A 24,828-nucleotide genomic window follows, 5' to 3' on the forward strand; every position below is an offset into this window, starting at 1 on the left:
GTAGCTCTCCATATGATTACTACTCAGAGTTTGATCTGTGGGCCAGTAACTGTAGATCATCAGTGTCGCTAAACACACTGTTTAGTTCAGCTGACATTTTTTTCCGTAGCAAGACTTTCTCAATGAAGGAAGTATCCATTCTGAAGTTGATTACATTCTGGCTCAAGCTCCTTATCCTGTCTTGGACTGATTGGTAGAATGGTCTACATGTTGAATAATGCTGCTTTCCACATACCTGGACACCAGGCAAAGGGGGACATTACCCTGGATAGAGAACAGAACATTCTGCTCACTCCTACAAAGGGCTTATCCCATATTGGGAATCGTGTGGGAACCAACCCTGATTTGGTTCTCTGCTTTGTGTCAGCCTGTCACCCAAGAGTCAGATCATTGCTGGGTGTGATGGAAAATCCATTTTTGTTTTGACCTGCACCAGGCCCAAATCCTGCAATATGGTCAGCCAACTGCAGTAGTTGACTGGGAAGGTTTGACTGAAGCTCAGGGCATCCCTAGATGAGAGCCCCACGGACATAGGCTCAAGGGTACTAAGATATTTCCTCTGCCAGTCCATGAGTCGGTCATTTTTAGATCAAAATTCCAGTAGGTATTTCAAGATTTTTTCTTGTAGGTGCCTATCAGAAACGTGTCTTATTTTGCTTTTCATAAAACGGAAATTGATTTTAACACTTTTTTTTTTAATATGGATAACTGGGAGGTGTAGTGGTATGTGGTGGGAGCCCATGCAGCATGTAAGCATCACGGATCCTTGAGCTTCGGCCACGAAACTCATAACAAACTGGGACGTTGTCCCTCTTGGCAGTGTTCACCTCTAAAATCTTAGAAATTTAATATTCTGTTCTCTGACTACACCCATTTAGTTTAACACTTTCATTCTCTTTGCTCATTGCTACCTTTTTTTAAATGTCGTATACGTATACAGTTATTTTACTGATATAAAAGATGTAAAGTACATAACTTACAAAATATAAATGCCCTTATAAATTCAATACAGCCAATTGTTTCAGACAGAATGCTTTTGTTAATTTTTGCTGAATCCTTATGTTCTTAGTCTACCAGTGTTTGTAATTCAGCCACCATATGACAAATGGAGTTGTGTCCTTATTTGCTTGTATTAGTTTCCTATTGCTCCTGTGATGAATTACCACAAACTTGATGGCTTAAAACAACAGAAATTTATTTTCTCACAGTTTTGGAGGCCAGAAATCCGAAATTGGTATTAAAGGGGTGAAATCAGGGTGTCAGCAGGGCTGTGCTCCCTCCAGAGGCTCTAGTGGAAAATCCATTCCCTGCCTCTTCAGCTTCTGGTGGCTGTTGGCATTCCTGGCCTTGTGGCTGTATCACTCCAGTCTCTGCCTGCCCTCCCCCGTCGCCGCATTGCCTCCTCTTCTGTGTGCACCAAATCTCCCTCCGCCTCTCTCTTTTTTTTTTCTTTGCGGTACGCGGGCCTCACACTGTTGTGGCCTCTCCCGTTGCGGAGCACAGGCTCGGGACGCGCAGGCTCAGTGGCCATTGTTCACAGGCCCAGCCACTCCGCAGCATGTGGGATCTTCCTGGACTGGGGCACGAACCCGTGTCCCCTGCATCGGCAGGCGGACTCCCAACCACTGCGCCACCAGGGAAGCCCCGCCTCTCTCTTATTAGGACGCTTGTGATTGGATTTAAGCCACCAAGATAATCATTACTGCTTTTTGACCTCATTGAAAGTACCACACTGGGACTCCTGCAATTCATTTTTGTCTTTCAGCTCCCTCCTGTCCTTGTTTCCTTCCTGATTAAGCCTAGGCCCAGTGTTCTAGCACATCTACTATTCTCTTGTCAGTTCCTTCTGACTCAGGGCCTTCTCCTGAATGATCTCGTCAGCTCCTCTGGCTTCAGTTCCTATATGTAACTGTCAGCTCCCTCACCAGTACCTAAAGGGTCACCATGTCCCATTGATTGTGTCTCCTTGATATCTCTCAGATCTGTCTCCTTGGTCCCCACTGCTTTCATCCTTGTTCATGCCCTCATCATTTTTTTTTTTGGGGCCATGCCACGTGGCATGCAAGATCCTAGTTCCCCAACCAGGGATCGAACCCACGCCCCCTGCAGTGTAAGCACAGAGTCCTAACCACCTGACCATCAGGGAAGTCCCATGCTCTCATCATTTCTTGATCAGGCTGTAGCACTAGTCTTCTAGCTCTTTCATCTGTGACTGTCCATCTTTAGTTCATTTCTCATGGTGGATCACAGCAATCCTCCTCAAAATTCAGATCTGTCTCTTAATGGCTCTCCATGGCTTCTAGGAAAGTCCAGACTTCTTAGCATCATATACTGGGCCCTCCATGATCTGGCTCCTGTTTACTCTTCCACCCTCATTTCTCCTTCCTCTTCCCTTTCTTTGCATTTGATCTTCCTTCCCAGAAGACCTTTCTTCTCCCTTTTTCCTGAGTTCATATGTCCCTTCCTTATGGAAGTCTTCCTTGATTCCTCCAGTCTGAATAGAAGCCTCTTCTCTGCGGCACTGTAGCACTTCTGGTCAGCTTCTTCTTTGTAGTGCAGTGTGTTTACAGATACTTATTTGTGTGTCTCTTCCACCAGACTGTGAGAGACTCGAGAAGCTTTCATGTCTCCAATACCTTTTATCCCAAGTGCCTGGCACATAGTTCAAGGCACCCAATTCACAGTTGAAAACCTGAGCCCCAATTCTGGCCCCACCATTTACCAGCTCTACGAGCACAACAAAATTACCTATTCTCTCTGGGTCTTTCTGTTTATGAGAGACACAGTCTCGCCTCAGGCTGTTCCTGGCTGTTGGTCTAACATACATGGGGATAATTTCTGCTTTCCCAGCAAACTACCCTATGATGTGACCCCAGAGCAGGCTCTGGCTCATGAAGAAGTCAGGACACGGTTAGACAACTCCATCAGGAACATGCGGGCCGTGACGGACAAGTTCCTGTCAGCCATCATCAGCTCTGTGGACAAAATCCCGTGAGTGCTGTCAGCTGTGACCCTCTGTTGAGCCCAGAATTAGTGGCCTTCTGCTCCCTGGCCCTTCTCACTACTTTTTGTCCACCCCACAGTTACGGGATGCGCTTCATTGCCAAAGTGCTGAAGGACTCTTTACATGAGAAGTTCCCTGATGCTGGTGAAGATGAGCTGCTGAAGGTAAGACTGAAAGCTGGCACATTCTTGCCCTACCAATAATAGCCCTTTGAGGAAAAAGTTCTAAGACTAGGCCTGACCTTAGACTTTCATTAAGGACCTTAACCTAGATTTTGTCAGTAGCTCGCCGTTGATTGTGAGATTTTGAAAGTGTTTTTAAATAGTAAATGATACCTCTTTTAGTTCCTATATAGTTCCTGTGTTGTTTGAATGGCACACAGACCTCAAACAAGTAGAGAAGATGGATTTTCCTGTCTTGAGATACATTTCTTTGAGTCCTATCTTTTCGCTGAAGAATTGCTCCCTCTGCTGGTGGCCAGGTGAATGGTAGCAAGCACAGTTATTTCCACTAAGGCTGTTGCTGATAACTATTTCTTACTCAGCTATGCTCCCTCCCTTTTTTTTTCCTTCTTCTTCTTTTTTTTTTTTTAATCTGAACGCTTTTTTCTTCTCTCCTAGTTCTGTGCTTTCCTACAGTGAGGCCTCGATTCTAGACTTTCTGTTCAGGTGAATTAATTTTATTTTTTTCTGAATGAAACTCTAGGGGAAATGCTGTGACTGTCCTTGAAATCTTCTGTGGAAGAGATGTGTGTTGAGTGACTTTAATTTCAGAGGCATGAGCTTGTGCACCTTTGAAGTCTGCAGCATGAGGATGATGGGGGTTGGACAGGTTATGCTCTGCTAATTAGGTCATGTTTAAGGATTTATTTTAGCTATGTTCATTAGCTTCTTAAAATGAAAGCCCATCAACCTGAAAATGAAAAGTGCATGTGGTTGACAGCAGCCTTATTTGCTGCCATGGTATGTGAACAAAGGATGCCCTAAAATGCTCAATAACAGACTTTAAGTCTGTCATTTTTACCTTCTGAATCTGCTCTTTCATTGTCGTGATTTTCAATTCTGTTCTCATTTTCTTTTTTCTGCATCCAGCCAAGGGATGTTTGGTCATTTTAGTTTCAGGCCTTGAGAGAAAGTGTGTGTGTGTGTGTGTGTGTGTGTGTGTGTGTGTGTGTGTGTGTGTGTGTGTGTGTGTGTGTGTGTGTGTGTGTGTGTTGGTTAATTTTTTCTCACAGGACCACATTTTCTGGTTTTCTTTGCTAGCAAAGTCATTTATGGCTTACTTGGTGGAATGGTTTTTAACACCCATTTCTTTTTCCTCTGTTCCCAGATTATTGGTAACTTGCTTTACTATCGATACATGAATCCAGCCATTGTTGCTCCTGATGCCTTTGACATCATCGACCTGTCAGCAGGAGGCCAGCTTACCACAGACCAGCGCCGAAATCTTGGCTCCATTGCAAAGATGCTTCAGCATGCAGCTTCCAATAAGATGTTTCTGGGAGATAATGCTCACTTAAGCATCATTAACGAGTATCTTTCCCAGTCCTACCAGAAATTCAGGTAAGGGGAAAGGGACAAGGTACTTGACAGATTCTGTGGGCGTGTTTCTAACTCTGAAAGTAAAGACAAGATTAAATACCACACCCAGCATTCCCTGGACTGCAGTGTTGTATACATCTCATGTGCTCAGAGCTCCAGGGGATGATGGAGAGGATGTTTGAGCTATTAAAATGTATTCCTATGAAATAGACTGTACTTAATGTAAAAACAATGGTCTATGTTAGGTACATGTTACTTTGTAACCAGAAAAGAATTGGAGAGTGCTTTTAATATTTGTAAATTAAACATTCAGTTGCGAGTTCAAGTTTGGGACAGTTGTCTTAGAAAGTTGGTTCTGCTAACAACACAGGTGTTTGAGAACTGTTTTAAATTATGGTTGAGCAGTTCTTGTGGGTAGAACTAAAACGAAGTGGAAAGAGAACCAACGTCCCAAGGCTGTCAAGCACAACGAACGTGTGGCAGTTTCTCTACAATTAACTGTCTTGGCTGGCTTCTGTTTGAACTCACTGCCCCAGAGGTTTGTGGGATGTCCTTCGTCAACTTCTCACATGTGTCACTTGTTGGGGCCTGGCTCCTGTGTTTATTTTCAGACGGTTTTTCCAAACTGCTTGTGATGTCCCAGAGCTTCAGGATAAATTTAATGTGGATGAGTACTCTGATTTAGTGACCCTCACCAAACCCGTGATCTACATTTCCATTGGTGAAATCATCAACACCCACACTGTAAGTATTTTTCTTTAATGATTTAATTTCATTGCTCTGTCTTAATTGCCTTCTCCGGCTGCTGCCTACTATCTCTGGAAGCCAGAGATCTCAGTTTGATCTTACTGACATCACATCTGCCTTTTTGTTTATCTTCCTTTGCTTATTATTATTAACTTTCTTGAAGTGATCCCCAGGCCACCTACATCAGAATCATCTGGGCTGGTTATTAAAAATGAAGTTTCCTGAACCCCACCACAGGCCAGCTGAATCAGAATCCCCATGGCTGGGCTTCAGAATCTCCGTTGTGACCCCTGATATAGTGACTTGATAAAATACTGTTTTTACTGGTCCTGCTTTTTACCCTGGCCCTCTGTCTTACTTTTCTAACATGATCTAGAATACCAACTTTTTCCTCTGTGTCACCTTTGAGTGATTTTCCCTTGGGTACTCCTTCCCCCCCCCCCCAATTTTTTATAATTCATTCCTTTCCCCCTTGGGGGCATATAGAACAGGAAGTAAGGAAATAAAATGAAATTTCAGGGATTGTCATTTCTGACGCCGTCACCTGGGGTAATAGCTTCTTAAGGCTTTGCCGAATACCCCTAAAATAATGATAATGTTGATCTGATGCACTTTTTTCTGAATTAAAAGATATTATATATTGGAAACTTTAAGTAAAAGTATGAATGTGAGTCATTTGAACTGGTTGTAGGGAATATTGATGACTTGGATATTGAAGTCTGTGAGTTTCCTTGTTCTCTCTTATATAGGGTACATTTAAATCCTTTATATCTGTAAGGTTGAGAGAGTACCAGTATTTCCTCTTCATATGTCGTAACATATGTCATTCATCACGGGCCAGTGTGTTGCTTTATATATCATATTGTTTATTTGGGTTAGTTTGTTGAGGATTGGTTTTTCAGTTCTTTGAATATGGGAGTTTTGTTATCTAACCTCTTTTGTGTTGTTAGGCATTGTGGATGGGGATGGGGGCTAGTGGGTTGAGGGTGTAAATGGAATTGATCCCTGGATGTTGGATGCAGCTCCTGTTAGATCACCAGGATGCCATTGCCCCGGAGCACAATGATCCAATCCATGAGCTGCTGGATGACCTTGGCGATGTGCCCACCATCGAGTCCCTAATAGGTAAAGTTCCAACTTAACTGCCCAGAAGCTGAGAGGGGAGCTTGGCAGCAGTGCTATAATTGTCACCTCCTCTGTTTCCACACTGTTCAAGCTCTGAATACACATCAGGGAAGAAAACAGATGTGATCCCTATCTGTTAGGAACTGAAGTCCAGTGGAAGAGATCATTTTAAATGCATAGATACATATAATCATGTAACTAGAAATTTATAAGTCCTATAAAGGAAATGAACAGAGTATTTTTTTATATTTATTTATTTATTTATTTGGTTGCACTGGGTCTTATTTGTGGCAGGCAGGCTCCTCAGTTGTGGCAGGCGGGCTCCTCAGTTATGGTATGCGAACTCTCAGTTGCAGCATGCATGTGGGATCTAGTTCCCTGACCAGGGATCGAACCTGGGCCCCCTGCGTTGGGAGCATGGAATGTCAACCACTGTGCCACCAGGGAAGTCCCTGAACAGAGTATTTTGAGAGAGGAATGTTACAGGGTTGAAATGATTTCTCAAACATTTGTGAAGTTATTTTATTATGTATCCTTTGCCTTTATCATTTGGCATAATATTTTATTTCTCAGTAAAAGGTGTCCTCACCACAGTGTACATATAGGCTTATTCAACTACCTTCTTAAACTTGCATTATCTTTTACTTGAATTATTATCTGCTCTCCAATGTCTCCTCTGTTTACGGTATTGATTCTTTCTACCCTCCCAAAACTTTAGGAGAAGGCTCTGGCAGTTTAAATGACCCAAATAAGGAGGCACTCGCTAAGACAGAAGTGTCTCTCACACTGACCAACAAGTTTGATGTGCCTGGAGATGAGAATGCAGAAATGGACGCTCGGACCATCTTACTGAAGTGAGTGTTGGAAGGAGGAGGAATGGAGTAAGTGTAACCCAGTGATCCCCTCTGTCCCTTGGACTCGGTGAGTGAGTCCTCTTGTTCATCCTTAAAATGATCATCTCAGCCATTTAAGCCTCATACATTTCCAGTCACCTCATGTATTTTACTTGACACAGGGCTTACTTGCCTTATTTGCTAATAGGATGCTAAAATGAATGTGTAGCTTGGAAATCCTAACCTTGGTACCCACTCTGTCATAGCTGTGTAAGTAAGCCTGGGACTTTGCATACCTTGCATTAGGGCTGCCCAGTGGGACTCTGTGAGGTAGTGTTTGCTCTGCTCCTGTTGAGGTCCATTCAAAGGAAGTAGAACACCTGCTAATGTTGAAATGCTTCCCACACCTCCTTTTAGCACAAAACATTTGATTGTGGATGTCATCCGGTTCCAGCCGGGAGATACCTTGACTGAAATCCTAGAAACACCAACCACCAGTGAACAGGTAAAGTTTGGGGGTTTACCATATACCACAGTAAGATGCATAGGTGCTCCTGTGATAGGCACGTGACAGGGCTGAGGAGATGGGACATAGGTGGCGAGAGGTGGTCACTGGAAGGTGGGCCTGGATGCGGTAGCGTTTAGGGCTTACTGAGAAAGTTGTTGGTTCCTAAATCCAGAGGTGGTTGTTTCTAGGGCACAAAGCTCACTGGCACTTACGTGCAGTCTGTGTGTGTGCTTTAATTTAACCTGAGGCAGAATCAGCGAGTCTGCCTGGTAATTTATTGAATTCTATATAGTTAGAATTTTGTTAAGTGCCTTGGTAGATAGGAGAAAAGAATAGAATGTGGCTCCTAAGTTCCGTGAACTTAGTCGGAGATGTGTGACATATGCCCCTGAAACAGTTAGAAAACCATTGAAAATTCACTGTGGTTTTGGCCCTAAAAATGCTAGAAATTAAAGCAAGAGGCCAGTGAGGAGCAAAGCATCAGGGAGGTATGGGACTTGAACCAAGCTTACAAAGAACATGCATGTACGACAAGAAGGATGTTCTAGACCAGGGAGTCCCCATGAACAGAGGCACAAGGGAGGGCAGAGCATGATGTGAGCAGACCTACATATCTAGAATGAAGGTGTGGATGAGGGTGAGTAGTGAGAAATTAAACATGAAGACAAATTATGTAGAACCCAAAACTTAGGAATTTGGCACCAGAGAGATAGGAGTAAAGGGCCTTTGTAACCTTTGGGACCATTTGATATTGATTAATTTTGCAGTGCTGTCAGAACAGATGGTAGTTGAGTCATCTATGTGTGTGATAGGGTTCCAGGTCCAATTGGGTGAGGGGTGGCACGGCAGTGGGGAGGGACGGATGGGTCACGTTTAAGGCTTCTGTTTCATGTTTATAAAATGAGAAAAGTAAGTCAAGTCATTCGTTTTCAAATTTTTGAGCATGGGAATCCTTTTCATTAAGTAACAATGTATTTGGAAGCCCAACATATAAAAGAGGTAAAATTAGAGCTACTCTGGCAGCACCGGGGATGGGCCCTTGGAAGCCCACCCTCCAGAACTCGTGGCATCCCTGGGAAACCCTTAAGGCTGCACAGAGGACTATTTGAAAACCAGTTTTAAATGAATTTTCAGCTTTTAGATGCTATGACTAAATACTCATTAGATATGTGTGAGGGGCAGGAAAAGAGGCATAACCAGTAACTGCAACTGGTTTAACTTGGAAGGAAGTTTGAAGTAGGGAAGAAGGAACTGGTCTTTACTGAGAATCTGCTATTAGTTAGGTGCTTTCACCTGTGTTCTTTCCTGTAATCCTTGCACTATCCCTATGAGGTGAGTCTTTTCATCCTCCTTTCACAGATGACAAAACTAAGACCCCTAGAGGTTAAATAACTCACCCAAGATCATTCACTTGTAGTGGCAGAACCAAACTTGAATCAGGTTCTGTCTGACTCCAGTTTATGCTCTTTGCGTTATCTGATGAAGAGTAGTTTTGACATTAGAAGAAAGGGAATATTGGGAAAGGAATTGCTCCAGTTTGGGAAAAATTACAAGTCTGAACTACAAACCTTTCCAAATGTAAACATCCCCAGTACAAACAGTTCAAAATATGGTACCAGAGCCTTAGCCATATGCTGGGATCTATCAGCATAGAGCTGATCATTGACGTTTTGAGAGAGAACACTTACAAAGAAATGACCATGGGCCACTTGGAGGTACCAGCCCATGCTTAGGGAAAGGAAAAGTGTGGAGAAGATGATCAAGGCAACAACTAAGAAAAGGCACTGGATTGGGGATGGGCGGAATGGTAACGAGAATTGGTGGTGAGAGAAGCCAGACTGCGAGGAAAGTGCTGAAAGAATGCAACAGCAAGTGTGGATCATTTGTTGGGTGGGAACATAACAGACAAACGTTGGTTTGTGACTAGGAGAGAGAGCAGATATGAGAAGGGTCTCTTTACTGGAGTTTGCAGCATGTTTGAAAGCAGAGGGAAGGTTTGAGCGTGATTCAGCTGGGACGAGGTAGCAAAAAGGATTAGCAAGAATTTACTGACCACTGGTGTTGCACTGGTGTGGTTATAACGTTCATCAAGCCGGGTTTCAAATAAAATTAAATGATTTCCATGTCCCCAGTGTGATAGGGAAAAAATGAGGGGTTTTGTACCCAGTGGAGTCCAATCTCCTGTCCAGGAAAGAAGCCCTAAGAAGCCAACATCTGACTTCATAGATGTTTCTCTTCTAGATGAAAAGAGAGCTGCCTCTGCTTCATGCAGTTTCTTTGTCAGTTGTCGGGGGTGGGGGTAAGTTTGTTCCCCTCTATTTCCGGAATAGAGTTGTTTGTTTGTTTGTTTTAAATATTTGTTTATTTATTTATTTGCTTGCTTGCATGCGTCGGGTCTTAGTTGTGGCAGGCGGGCTCCTTAGTTGTGGCTCGCAGGCTCCTTTGCTGCATGCATAAACTGGAGTCAGACAGTTGTGGCATGTGAACTCCTAGTTGCGGCATGCACTGTGGGGTCTAGTTCCCTGACCAGGGATCGAACCCAGACCCCCAGCATTGGGAGCGTGGCGTCTTAACCACTGTGCCACCAGGGAAGTCCCCCAGGATAGAGTTTGAGAGCTTTATAAATTCAAGTGTGGTTCAGTGTGGAGACCTTGCCACGAACTTCTTTTTCTTACCATAGGAAGCAGAACACCAGAGGGCCATGCAGAGACGTGCTATCCGTGACGCCAAAACTCCTGACAAGATGAAAAAGTCAAAATCTGCAAAGGAAGACAGCAACCTCACTCTTCAGGAGAAGAAGGAGAAGATCCAGTCAGGCTTGAAGAAGCTAACAGAGCTTGGCACCGTGGACCCAAAGAACAGATACCAGGAACTGATCAACGACATTGCCAGGGTATAGCATTTGGGGGACAGTGATGGCCTGGCCACGTTTAAAGCTGTCTCAGAGGCTTGTGAGGAGACAATAGCTGTTCCGGTGACAACATACCTTCAGTTCAACATACCTTCAGGAGAGGAGATTAGAGTCCTGTCCTCTGGGGAATCGTTTATGACTCTTCCAACATGAGGTCCTAGCCTGCCCTTTGATGGTTTATTCCATGGCCTAAATTAATAGGGAGAAAACCTTAATTAGAGCTTCCTATGTCTCAGTTTGTCTTTGGCCTTAAAGAATTCCTCCAGATCTTTTTAATGATTACTGTGAAATATAAATTGACATCAAGTTGATCATCAAATCCTTGATTTGTGTGAATCTTCTCAAGTAAGGGGCTCTGGCGCAGGCCGAGAACTTTAGGCATCCTCTGCTGTCGCCCTAAAATCACACCATGCACAACTGCAAGCTTGGTAATTGTTATATTAAAGTTATCTTTTTCTCCCTCTCCTGACAACATATTTAAGAGGTTTAAACCAGCTTGCAAGTCGATTATGAGAATGTGGAGGTCTGTAAAAGTAACACATTTCCCTGCCTCATTAAATAGAAAAGGGGAAAAAATTGATGAGATCTGAATTTCTTTGTTAATTTTTGAACATAAAATTGCTAACTTTTTTAGATTCCACATATAAGCAATATCATGATGTTTGCCTTTCTATGTCTGACTTACTTCACTTAGTATGATGGTCTCTAAGTCCATCCATGTTGCTTCAGGTGGCATTATTTCGTTCTTTTTTATGGGTGAGTGGTGTTCCATTGTATATATGTGCCACATCTTTTTTATCCATTCCTCTGTTGATGGACATCTGGGTTGCTTCCATGTCCTGTCTATTGTAGATGGTGCTGCAGTGAACATTGGGGTGCACGTGTCTTTTTGAATTATGGTTTTCTCCAGATATATGGGCAAAAATCTTAAAAAATTTTCGAGATGAGTAAGAAAAAAAGAATTGCTGTCTATTAAAAATGTGTGGTCAAGCAAGGCAAAGTTAAGTGCTGCTGGGTTCTAGTGTTAATGATTCAAGGAGCACATGATATTATTTTTGTAATTTTAATAATTATGTCTCAGGATATTCGGAATCAGCGGAGATACCGACAGAGGAGAAAGGCTGAATTGGTGAAACTGCAGCAGACGTACGCTGCTCTGAACTCTAAGGCCACCTTCTATGGAGAGCAGGTGGACTATTATAAAAGCTACATCAAAACCTGCTTGGATAACTTAGCCAGCAAGGGCAAGTGAGTATTTTTTTTTTGAAGAATCAATGTCAGGGGAAAAAAAAGTAGAGACAACTGAAGTGACATAGGAAAATTTTACTTACAACACACTGGATCTATTTATTGCAATAGTCCTTTATTTTTCTTCTAATTGTTTGTGTAATTTCCTAGTTCCATTTGTTATGGTATGATGTAAATAAATAATGTGTGGAGGATTTCAAGGATGCCTATTTCTAAGCATCCTGTGTTCCAAAATATCTTCTTGGCCCTAGAAATTAAAGAATCTTGGAAAGGGATCATTTAGTGGCCCCCAAACCAGGTTGTGCCTCAAAAATCACTTAAGGAACATCATAATCAATTAGATTCCCTGGCCTCTACACCTCCTGGACACAGGCTCCCAGACCATGATTTTTTTACAGCTGCCAAGGAAGATCTGATGCAGCCTCCTTGTTTCTGGCCACAAACCATTCAGCCTGACCATTTTATAGGGAGGGAAATTGAAAATCCAGTGAGGTGAAGTGATTAAGCACAGGTTCTGCTTATTAGAAGGGTTAGTTTATTATTTACTCCAGACTTTTCATTTTGAGAATTTTCAAACCCCAGAAAGGTTCAGTGAATAGAACAATAAACACCCATATACCTTTCACCTAGATTCACCTGTACTTAACATTTTGCCACATCAGCTTCCCCTCTCTATAGCTTGCTTACTCTTCTGTCTGTGCTTTTCCTCTCCCTCCTTGAAGGCTTCATGGAGTGAGGCAGGGCTGTTGTGAAGTGGTGAAAATCAGGTCCACCTAACCCAGCTTGCAGAGTTGGTGCCTGTGTCCTTTTGAAATGTCCCCATCATTCTTTGAGCACTTCTTGACTTTGTGGCACAAGATGTTTCTGGTTCAATTTGTACTTTTCCCTCCCTGGGCTTGGAATTAGCTATTTCTCCAAGCATCCCTGGTTCCTTTTAATAAAGAATGGTATTTAGAAACCAAAATTTAGGCACTGGTTGTGCTCAGTGCCACAGAATCATTTTTGTTTCAGGCCTTCTAAGCAGACAGAGCTAGGGTCTCATTTCTTTTTTAATGGCTGCATGGTATTCCATTGTATAGATAAATATAACTATGCTTAATCAATTCTCCATTAATAGACATTTACATTGTTTCCAGTTATTATAAAAAGTTCTGCCCCAAATAACCTCTTGTACATACGTCATTTTGCAAATGTAGGCATGTTTTTGAAGATAAATTTCTAGAAATGTAATTGCTGGGTTAAGATTTTTGTGCAGTTGTGATTTTGATAGATATTTCAGTTGCCAGCCATAGGGATTATTACCTTTTACACAACTACCAGCTTTTCTGCCCCAGTTCTTGAGACCCTTCCCTTGAGAGTCCCAGATACCATTCTCATTCATCTGTATTCTTCCCTTGCTTACTCTTCTTACCATTTCTCGCCTTGATTATCCCAACAGCCTTCTGACATCTGTTTCTTTTTCCTTGCTCCCATTCCTCTGTAATTGCTATGCTGGCTTAAATGCTTTTAAAAATTTCGTATTCTAAAATATTTTTATTTTTTCTCTGCACAGCCAAGGGGCTTAGAGCGACTCCCTTGAGATTCAGTACAGTTCCCTCAGGCTGGCGTTAGAAGCCCTCACACTTACTTTAGGTGCTTAGGTTCTGAGAGGGACATAGAAGGATTCAGACACTGTCAAATTCATCGTGTGTTCTCAAATGTATAATTTAAATCAAAGACAAAAGCAATTTAGTAATGTTTCCCTGTTTTGCAGAGATATTGCTTAGGCGAATCCTAGCATTTATTTGCCATTTTAGAATTGATTTGTTACTTATGCTTGTGTATGGGAGATTTGTTTTCTGACCTCATATCCTTGAGTTACCAACAAAGATTCATAGTAGATAGTTACCTATAGAAAGTGACATAATGTGATTTTTACAGGGTCTCCAAAAAGCCTAGGGAAATGAAAGGAAAGAAAAGCAAAAAGATTTCTCTAAAATACACGGCAGCAAGACTACATGAAAAAGGAGTTCTTCTGGAAATTGAGGACCTGCAAGTGAATCAGTGAGTATTTGCTTTTTAACTTTGTTTTATATATTGATTTTTTTATTTCTGCATTTGTCATATCTTTATCTTATTGACTTTATTTCTCTTATCTGGATAATCATTTTTATATTTTATGTGTGTTTATAATTGATTAATTAAAATAAGTAATTAATTAATTATGTGCAGAATTTGGCCTAATACTCAGAGTTAATTTGCCTGTCATAGAAGGGATGTATTTCTTTTCCTTGTTTGTGGAACATTTGTCTCAGGACATCCTACTTTTCCTCTTTAAAGCAGGAAGCCATTCCTTCCATTTTTTTTTTCTGTGCCCAAACCAAGGATAAATAAAGAATAACAAGAAGAGGAGTATACTTTATTCCACTTGAGGCATGAACCAGGGGCTTACCCTCATCTTCTTTTCTGGGAAGCACCAGCTTGCTTTACATGTGGTTGATGGACCTGACCTGATTGACCATCCTCCCTCAGGTCCTGGCCCAGCTGCCATTAAGAAGCATTTTATTGAGTACCTGCTCAGTCAACCCTGTGATCTCAGGCAGCTGAGCTTTCTGTTACTGTGTCTGTTTAAATTTTTTTAATTTTGCTTAAAAAAACTTTTATATTTTTCTGATTCTAAAATAATATGTATTCACTGTTGAACTTTGAAAATGTGGTAAAGCATAAAGAAAAAGAAAAAGCATCTATAATCCAACAAGCCAAAGATAGCCACTGAAATCATTTTAGTATATTTTCTTCTGTGCCTCTATTCACATAAAGATTATCTATGATTACTTACTTACCTTCCTACTTTTTTTTAACATAAATTGGGATGATACTGTTTATAGTCATGTATCCAGCTTTTTCCTCATAACATTGTGAGCATTTTTCACATAGTTTGAAAGTATCCTTTTTAATGACTACATAATATTCCATATTGTAGTTTTAATTTAGCCATTTACCTATTGTAGAACATTTTAAGTTGATTTTACTTTTTACATTATTACACGTGATAACACCTTTATATGTAAATCTTTGATTCTACCTCAGATTATTATTTTTTTTTTAATGATAGATGCCTAAAAATGTAATTTTTGGTCAGAGTATAAAAATATTTTTTTAGGGGGCTTCCCTGGTGGCACAGTGGTTGAGAGTCCGCCTGCCAATGCGGGGGACACGGGTTCGTGCCCCGGTCCAGGAAGATCCCACGTGCCGTGGAGCGGCTGGGCCCATGAGCCATGGCCGCTGAGCCTGTGCTCCACAATGGGAGAGGCCACAGTAGTGAGAAGCCCGCGTACTGCACAAAAAAAATATATATATATTTTTTTATTGTAAAAAACACAAAACATAAAATTTACCATCTTAACTATTTTTTAAGTGTACAGTTCAGTAGTGTTAAGTATATTCACATTGTTGTGCAATCCAGAACCTTTTCATCTTACAAAACTGGAACTATACCCATTAAATAACAACTCCCCATTCCCCTTCCCCCCAGCCCCAGGCAACCAACATTCTCCTCTCTGTTTCTATGAATTTGACTCCCTAGGTGCCTCATATAAGTGGGATCATATAATACTTGTCTTTTTGTGTCTGGCTTCCTTCACTTAGCATGATGTCCTCAGGTTTCATGCATGTTGTGACCTGTGACAGATTTCCTTCCTTTTCAAGGCTGAATAGTTTTCCACTGTGTACATGTACTACATTTTGCTTATTCATTCATCCATTGATGGACATTTGGGTTCCTTCCACTTTCTGCTATCATGAATAATGTTACAATGAACATGGAAGTATAAGTACCTCTTTGAGACCCTGCTTTCAATTCTTTCTGATGTATACCCAGAAGTGGGATTGCTGGATCATATGATAATTCTATTTTTTAGTTTTTAGGAACTGCCATACTGTTTTCCATAGCAGTTGAAAAAAAATTTTAATTCATATATATTGCAAAGTATTTTCTAGCAGTATCTAAAATGTGTATAAAAGTGCTTACTTACCTCACTACTTCTTTGCCATCATTGAGTAATAAAACAGTTTTTGATATTTTTGAATTAATAGATAAAAAGGTAGCATTTTAAAATTTCACACTTTTTAAAATTCTGGTTGAGTTTTTTAGTGTGTGTTTATTTTATTTATTTATTTATTTATTTTTGCGGTACGCGAGCCTATTAACCGTTGTGGCCTCTCCCGTTGCGGAGCACAGGCTCCGGATGCGCAGGCTCATGGCGCACGGGCCCAGCCGCTCCGCGGCATGTGGGATCCTCCCAGACGGGGGCACGAACCCGTGTCCCCTGCATCGGCAGGCAGACTCTCAACCACTGCGCCACCAGGGAAGCCCTATTTGTTTTCTAATATTTATTTATTTTTGGCTGTGTGGGTCTTAGTTGCGGCACGCGGGATCTTTCGTTGCGGCGTGAGGGCTTGTCTCTAGTCGTGGCACGCGGGTTTTCTTTCCCTAGTTGTGACGCAGGGGCTCTAGACCGCGTGGGCTCTGTAGTTTGCGGCATGTGGGCTTGGTTGCCCTGCAGCATGTGGGATCTTAGTTCCCTGACCAGGGATTGAATCTGCTTCATTGGAAGGTGGATTCTTTACCACTGGACCACCAGGGAAGTCCCTGTGTGTGTGTGTTTAAACAGGGCTTATTATCTATGTTTTCTCTGATCATTTTTTCAATTGGGAACCTTGGTCTTTTGGGGTTTTTTTTTAGTTGACCACTTTATGCCATTTTTCAAATCTGTTTTATAATTTATTATCTCCTCCCTTCTTTTTTGTCATTATCTGCCACTACTGCTCAAGTGCCTACTGTTATTTGACTCTTCTTTTTAATTTGCTACCATGGGCTTAGGAAACAGATGACAAACCAAACCAGTTAAATAAAATTATTTATCACATAAAATAAACATCTTTATAAAGGGTCTCCTATTGAGTAAAATGCATGTGTTTTAGTACATGGATTTTGTAACCTCTTAATTAGCTTCTTAGTGGCCCTCTTGCATCCTTCATGGTTCTCAGCTCTGTTCACAATATATCAGTTTGCTCTGTAGTTGAGTTCTGGAAATCTGGGGTGACACACTTTGATCACCTGGGGAACAACATACTCCCACCTTCTGGTGCATTAAAACTTCTGGGGATGTAAGGTGTCCAGAGTCAATGATACCCTAAATATTTTCAGTAATAGCAGTTTATATTTGGTGGTACTCAGTATGTTTGTATCTGTAGCACCTACTCCTTTCAGAAAACCTCCTCTCTTGGTTCTTTTCATTCTGACCATCCTCACTCCACCCCCCCACCCCCCCACCTTTTGTTTACTTACCTCTTCCAGTCCTCAGACACGCATGGATTCAAACATGTATCTTTTCCTCCTCCTTCTAGCCCAATTTCCTCTTTATTTTTTTTAAACATTTTACTTGCAGAACATAATTAGTTCTCTCTTATTTATTTATTTAATTTTGGGGGGGGAGGTGGAGGCTGCATTGGGTCTTTGTTGCGCGTGCGGGCTTTCTCTAGTTGTGGCGAGCAGGGCTACTTTTCATTGCGGTGCGCGGGCTTCTCATTGCAGTGGCTTCTCATTGCGGAGCACGGGCTCTAGGTGAGTGGGCTTCAGTAGTTGTGGCACGCAGGCTCAGTAGTTGTGGCGCACGGGCTTAGTTGCTCCGCGACACGTGGGATCTTCCCGGACCAGGGCTCGAACCCATGTCCCCTGCAAGCGGATTCTTAACCACTGCACCACCAGGGAAGCCCCCAATTTCCTCTTGATTCTCCTTTTATCATTAGGTTTCAGCAGTGGCCACATGGAAGGCCAACAGGATTTCTGACATCAACCCTTCAGAGGCCATTTGTGGCCTTCCTCAATGGTTCCTCTTCCAGTAGAAAGCAAGTGCTGCCAGGAGAGGCTGCCACCCTTCTCTCCAGATCCCAAAGCAGATGGTGCTTAGAGTAGCAATCCCAGGCTGCTTCACCTGCAGAAATACTTTGCACCTTTATTTTGTATGCCTTTTCACTCTTGAAGACTTTATTCATCTCCTTTCTGCATTTCACAGAATATTTTTGCATGAGAACATGAAAATCATACCCTTACGATGTTGTGTTTCAACAGGTTTAAAAATGTTATCTTTGAAATCAGTCCAACAGAAGAAGTTGGAGACTTTGAAGTGAAAGCCAAATTCATGGGAGTTCAGATGGAGACGTTTATGTTACATTATCAGGTGGGTTTGTACCAGGTAAAACCGAAAGCTCTGGGTGTGAGGTAGTTGTGTTCTTGTCAAGGTAGGAGAATGGATGAAAAGGAGACCCATGTGGGGAAAGCTGCCCAGAGTCAGCAGTGAGTGAGCTGAGGAGTTTTGTGTGTCTGATTTGGGCGGTACAGGTTGGAAAGCTTTTGCAGATGTGTAAATCTTCAGAAAGCATATCTGAAGTTTACACTTAAGGTCGCCACTAAATTGAGCTTATACCTTGGACTTGAACAAAATGCTTAGGTACATATCTTGACAGTACAAAATTATAAACCTTCTCAGTAGCTTGAAATCTTATATCTATTTTTTCCCTCTCATTTTGGTTTGATATAGGGGCTTAAAGGTGTACTTCTGACAAGATGTGTGTAAATTGTATCTTTGTAAACTGAATCCCATTTTATTTATTTATATATATTTTGAGGATTTTTTTTTTTAAGAGAAAACAACTTTTTACTGGAATCTGACTTAATAAATAGGGATCACAGAACAAACAACAGTGTGAGCTATATCAGAATGAAAAAAGAAATGATGGACCTGGATTTCCAATCTGAAACTATTATGCAATATAATATTTTTTTTCTTGCCATGCCACATGGCTTGTGGGATCTTAGTTCCCCAACCAGGGATCAAACCCAGGCCCTTGGCAGTTAAAGCACGGAGTCTTAAGCACTGGACCACCAGGCAATTCCCCCGAATCCCATTTTAAATTCAAAAAGAATTCTGCAGTGAATCATTTTGTAACATAACTATCCCTAATTTTTATTTTGAAATCTCTCTCTCTTTTTTTGCATTGAAAAATGTCAGGGCATCAGAAGGATTCCTAGGTAATGTCCAGCCTCTGTTAGTTTTATGAACACAGTGCTTCATCGTTGGTACCCACACAGGGCTGCTCTCCATGAAGCTGGGCAGGGGCCTTTCTCTGAACGTGCATTTGGGCTCTTGCACACATTGATCTCCCTTAAATGGGGGCTCTCCCTCCCCACCCCTTATACTTCCATCATTTAATGAGGACTTTCACGTTGTTACAACCCCTAAAGCTTGCCCCACCAGCAAAGCCACAGTTTTTTTCTCCTTCACTTCCATAGCCTGTAGAGACAACCCCTGTTCACCACAGGCATTGACTTATTTTCCTCTTAACTTCCAAACTGCAGACTCCTTAAGGACAGGTAGTATTTCTTTGTTTCCTTCTCAGTGACCAGTAGACCCTCAAAACACGTTAACTGTACAGATGTGAAATGATTTTGTGACGCACATAGCTAACTCAAGTCCTTACACAGAAAAGATCCTATTATTCCCTCAGTTTCACCAAGTTCACGTAGGCCGCCCAGTCTGCCTCAGGTAGTGTATTCCTCCATGCACAAATTCATTAAGTGCAGAATGACTGCCAGGTGCAAGGTATTATGTGAGGTGCAGGTGATGCACCAGGGTCCTCGTCCTCATAGAGCTGCTAGGATTTTTCCGAAAGATGAATTGGTTGAACTTTTGGGATCCCTTCAAGCCCTTTGACTCTTGCTTTCTCATCACCACTCTTCCAAAGTTTAGGGGTGCGACCACTCAGATTTCCTCAATTTGTTCTGGACAGTAGAGGGTAGTGGGGAAAGCAGAGGCTTTGCAGTCAGATCCAGATTCACCACATCCAGCTCTGTACTGAGCCTCAGAAGCCTCATCTTTAAATTTGAGATAATCATACCTGGTAGGATTTTTGACAGGACTTAAAAAGACACTATCTAACGTGCTTCCACATTGTGGAACACATAGTAAACACGTAAAAAACATTTAGTCCTCTCTTTCCCCTTGCGTTCAGGGTATAAAAGCTTTGTCATTTGAAATAGAAATTAAGACTCTAGTAGATAGTGTTGAGACATTACTGGCCTTATCTTGTTTTCAATTGTTAGTATATTTCATCATGGATTGAAATGCCATCACCTTATCCAGGTGACACATCACTTAGACGAACTAGGCTGCAGGCAGGCAATTCCATAGTTGGGGACTTGTTTCTCACCCCAGTTCATACCTGGCACACAAGGCATGCCTCATTCCTTCTGGATCCCTCCCTACATTGTGTCCTTCCTTTTCTTGTTCCACAGACCTGATTAACTGTCAGAATGTTTTTTTGAACAGGACCTGCTGCAACTACAGTATGAAGGTGTCGCAGTCATGAAATTATTTGATAGAGCGAAGGTAAATGTCAACCTCCTGATCTTCCTTCTCAACAAAAAGTTCTACGGGAAGTAATTGATCGTTTGCTGCCAGCCCAGAAGGATGAAGAAAGAAGTGCCTCTCGGCTACCTTTCTAGGGGTGCTCCTTTACTCATAGGAAGCAAACACCCAGCCCACACCATTGCCTCAATCTGATACACCCCCAGTGCCACGTGTTTAACCCCTCTTGCTCAATGGGACATTTTTTGCCCCTTGTTCATAGGGAAATTGTATTTCAGGCTTAGTCTGACCCTTCTTATTCCTGCATTTTCTTCTGTCCCTTAAGAAAGAGTGGGAACTCCCCTAAATCTCTCATGTTGTTACAGTCTTAGAGGTTGCATTACTATATTGTAAGCTTTCGTGTTTGTTTCCATTAGCAATAGGGATGGTGGGATTTGAATTCTTGTTATTTAGAAGTGGAAGCCATTAGCACCAATAACATACATACATATAAGACACATAATTAAAATGTCAGGTTATCCATAGTTATTAGGTTGTCATTTAAAAGTAAAGTTCCTTATATTTCTGTTACATCAGTAGAATGGAAGGGTACGGGGAGTCATCGGTTCTCTTCCATTCTGTTTTCCTTTATGGGTGGGAGCTAAAAGAAGTCACTGTTCTATGTTCAAAGGAAGCATTTCTAGAAAGAGGGGGATATTGTTTTTAAGTTTCACATTAAATTTGGGCAGTTCTGTTAGTGTAACTCTCTCCTCAGTGGATGGGAGAGGCCCACTGATAAAATTAAGCTATTTAGGTAAATTCGGAATGGTCTGAGCGCCTGCTTATTTGTGTTGGTGCAGAGATTGACTAGATTCAGGCAGACAGTCCACTCTGTTCCTGTGGCAAAGGAATGGGTAAGCCCTAGCGTAGAATGTAATTGTTTTCAAAACTGTTTTATATCTTAAGAGTGTCTTATTAAAGTGTAGATTTATTTCTTAAAATGTGGGTAATAGGAATTTTAAAGATTTATATAATGCTTCAAAAGCCTTTAGAATACTGTAAGAAAAGGGTTTTTTTTAATTGGCTTATCTGTATATCTGAACTCTTAAAACTTTCTTATAGCTAAAACACTAGGATTTATCTGCAGGGTTGCAGAGAGATAATCTTGCCTTAAATAGACAGAAACAAAAACAAACAAAACCAGCCAACTGATGTTATACTTGATATTAAAATCTATTTTTCCCTATTTCTTTTTCTTTTCTTTTGCTGCCCACACTGTGCCTTTATTTCATGAACTCCAGTTTTTTAATTTAGTCACAAACAATCCAATTCTAAACATTGAACTTAAGAAGCTTTCATTCTTAGATTAAGTCATATGCTTTTAAAAAAATCTTTTTATTCAGGAAAATATATTGAAATCATGCTACTGAGCCTCTATTTTCTCTGATGTTTTGGTTCAGTATTCTTTTATCGTAAAACATAAACTAACATTTAAAAATTTACTGATGTATATTTAAAGCCAATAAACTGTTTCATTAATAACAAATCATGTGATGTGTCCCAATTACAAATGTAAGTGTTGGAAATGTGGTTTTCATGATAGACTGTTTACTCAGTCAGGTCCACGGGTGCAAATGTAATAGTTGTAGGAGTCTACACACTCCAGGCAGCCCACAGGCAGCTGAAGAGGTGAGGTGTGGAGTGCCACGGAAGGAGTCTCCACTACCTTGACCTTGTTTTTTGTTGTATTTTGGAAGACAATTTTTTAGTAAATATTTTCCTCAGATTAAAAGAAGATATATAAGTAGCATTGTCTCAAAAACTGGGACCAACCAAACTGTCAACCCTTTTACCTTAAAAGATGGTTCTCATCCCAAATGCATGTCATGCCCCAAAGGCCACATTCCATGACAGACAATGAGCAAAGCTCACAACTCCTTTAACAAAATATGTTTCAGTTATTTGTAAGGATATAGTTCCCTTGACACAACTTCTAATGCAAAATAGCACAAAATACACTTCAAGAATTTTGATGGTAACTATGTAGAATTAAGCGTGTTACCAGCGTTGAGGATGCCCAGACGAGCTCAAGTCATGGCATTGAAACCTTGTAGCTCTTACTAATTTTAATTTATTAGCTATAGCAGTCTCTGTCTCAACTCTCTCCTTCTTTGACGTTCTCTTCAACCAGCCGTCGTGACATTTACCATGAATTTCCTCCCTCAAGAATTTGGACTGCCCATCAGATTGTTGCTGCACACAATTGCCTTTGTATCTTTGTATGAAATAAAAGGCCATTTGTTCGTTTTTGTGTTTCTTTTTCTCAGTGTCATTGTTAGCAGTTCCTGCAAAACAGTGTTAACTAGAGTGAGATTTAATAATTGAAAACCACAACAAAAACAACCCCTTCATAGTCTTTTTGAACGAACAAACACAGGTCAGCTATCTCAAAGCAATTTTTAACTCGTGAGTTTAGCCTTTTTAAATGTAAAATGCTTGAAGTAGCCTCCACATAAAAAGAACTGGGGCGGGGGGGTGGGGAGGTGGAGAACTAACATAATGTCACTTAGTTCTTTTTTTTTTAATCCAAAATTGTTTTTCATCATTATTGGTGGGCACTTCAATGTCAGCTAATGGCTGGAAGTTTCAAATTACAGCAGCATTAAATGTTGTTTTATGACAGTAGCACCCTAGGTCATAGTGTGTCCCTCAGGGGACTTCTGTGTTACATACAAGTCACCAGAAAAGACTAGGGGAAGTTGGATATGGAAAAAGTAAACAGCAGCAAAAGGGAGGAAAAATGGTTTCCTTTTAAGTACGGCCCCGGGGGGCACCCTTACTTAACATACAAATTCATATGGAAGCATCCTGTTGAGTCTTTGTTTTGTTTTTTTTTTTTTTTTGGCTGCGTTGGGTCTTCGTTGCTACGCATGGGCTTTCTCTAGTTGCAGCGAGCAGGGGCTTCTCTTGTTGCGGAGCACGGGCTCCAGGTGCACGGGCTTCCATAGTTGTGGCTCGAGGGCTGTAGAGTGCAGGCTCAGTAGTTGTGGTGCGTGGGCTTAGTTGCTCCACGGCATGTGGGATCTTCCCGGACCGGGGCACGAACTCGTGTCCCCTGCATCGGCAGGCGGACTCTCAAACACTGCACCACCAAGGAAGCCCTAGACACGAGTTTTAAAGAGAAAAAAGATGTCAAGTTTCCAACTGACGAAGGGCTTTGTTCAGGTGCCTTTTAAAATAGGGGGTTCCATTGCAGTGTTCTACTGAGGAATTTCTCCTCATACACAGTGGGGTGCTATCTCAATTAATAATAATAACAAGTATTAAAAAATAAAATAGGGGGTTCCATTGGATACCTTTAAGAGTGAGGTAATTTTTACCTGGAAATTCACAATATGTTGGCAATTACACACTATACAATTTAAACAAAAAATTTGGATGCCTAATTTAAAATGTGTGGAGGGGTGCAGTCTTCTCAGATTCTCTTCGGTTTACACAGGTTTACATGGTGTCTGCAGCACTGCTGAGGCGCCCCAGCTCCTTTCTGTGAGGCCTCACGGTGGCCACTCTCTCCGAGCATCACCCCAGGTGCTATCCACCTTCCTCCTCTTATTTTCCTCTTGTCCTGGTCTCCTTACTTAACATCGTTATACTTGATAAGCAACTTCCTAACTCCCTCGATTTCTTTGCAGGACAATGTAGAGCATATTGTTAACGTGTATTTCAGGTTTCAGTAACACACGTACTCGATGGCATCTCCCCATTTCGGAATGAGGAAACAGGCTCCGAAGGGGTAACTTCCAGAAGGGCCCACTGCCAGGAAAGCCCAGGTTCTTACCACGTCACTCTTCCTCAGAGGCCTGTGGGATCTCCAGCCACCCACACAAACCATCACCTCCAATTTTGCACTTATGTTTACTTTAGAATTATTTCGTTTCCCCCCTTGTTTCATATTGTCACTGATTTTCCAATATAGCCTGGCCATAATTTAAAAACACAACAGGATGGGACTTCCCTGGTGGCGCAGTGGACTTCCCTAGCCGCGGAGCGGCTAGGCCCGTGAGCCCTGGCCGCTGAGCCTGCACGTCCGGAGCTTGTGCTCCGCAGCTGGAGGCCACAGCAGTGAGAGGCCCTAGTACCGCAAAAAAAAAAAAAAAAAGTATCTATTCCACTTACCTCAGAATTTTATTCCAATGTAATATTTTTAAGCTTAAGTCTTTTTTTTTTTTTTTGCGGTATTAAGTCTTTTGACCATCCTGTCATTATATGTAATAAAAATTAAAATGTTTTATTTCCTGTGACCATAAGCCTGTTAACTCAATCCAGAAAAATACTTTGCATCATAATTATTGTTAATGCATTTTTGATCAAAGTAATCTTATATATTATCTTGACAAAGAATTCTAAGACATTTGAAATGCATTTCTTAATAAAGTTCTTAAAGTGAAGGTTTAAAAAACTTATGGGTAAGTATTATTACTTGCTATAATGAGATAGGGCTCATGACCAATTCTATTCCTATTT

General features: G+C 41.4%; 1 protein-coding gene across 1 annotated transcript in view; it reads left to right on the forward strand.

Annotated features, from left to right (window-relative positions):
* The window catches only part of IQGAP1 (IQ motif containing GTPase activating protein 1), a gene marked incomplete at its 3' end in the record, with an annotated part of 100,156 nt that extends 79,756 nt beyond the window's left edge, over positions 1-20,400 (forward strand). Inside the window, exons 27-38 of the mRNA XM_079701085.1 lie at positions 2,851-2,991; positions 3,084-3,168; positions 4,334-4,566; positions 5,157-5,289; positions 6,315-6,417; positions 7,136-7,271; positions 7,668-7,755; positions 10,439-10,651; positions 11,751-11,917; positions 13,838-13,960; positions 18,030-18,138; positions 20,287-20,400. Coding sequence (XP_079557211.1) covers positions 2,851-2,991; positions 3,084-3,168; positions 4,334-4,566; positions 5,157-5,289; positions 6,315-6,417; positions 7,136-7,271; positions 7,668-7,755; positions 10,439-10,651; positions 11,751-11,917; positions 13,838-13,960; positions 18,030-18,138; positions 20,287-20,400 — 1,645 coding nt within the window. The remainder of the gene's footprint in view (positions 1-2,850; positions 2,992-3,083; positions 3,169-4,333; positions 4,567-5,156; positions 5,290-6,314; positions 6,418-7,135; positions 7,272-7,667; positions 7,756-10,438; positions 10,652-11,750; positions 11,918-13,837; positions 13,961-18,029; positions 18,139-20,286) is intronic.
* Between the last annotated feature and the right edge of the window lie 4,428 nt (positions 20,401-24,828).

Source organism: Hyperoodon ampullatus (assembly GCF_949752795.1).
Source record: "Hyperoodon ampullatus genome assembly, chromosome: 3".
NCBI classification, from domain to species: domain Eukaryota; kingdom Metazoa; phylum Chordata; class Mammalia; order Artiodactyla; family Ziphiidae; genus Hyperoodon; species Hyperoodon ampullatus.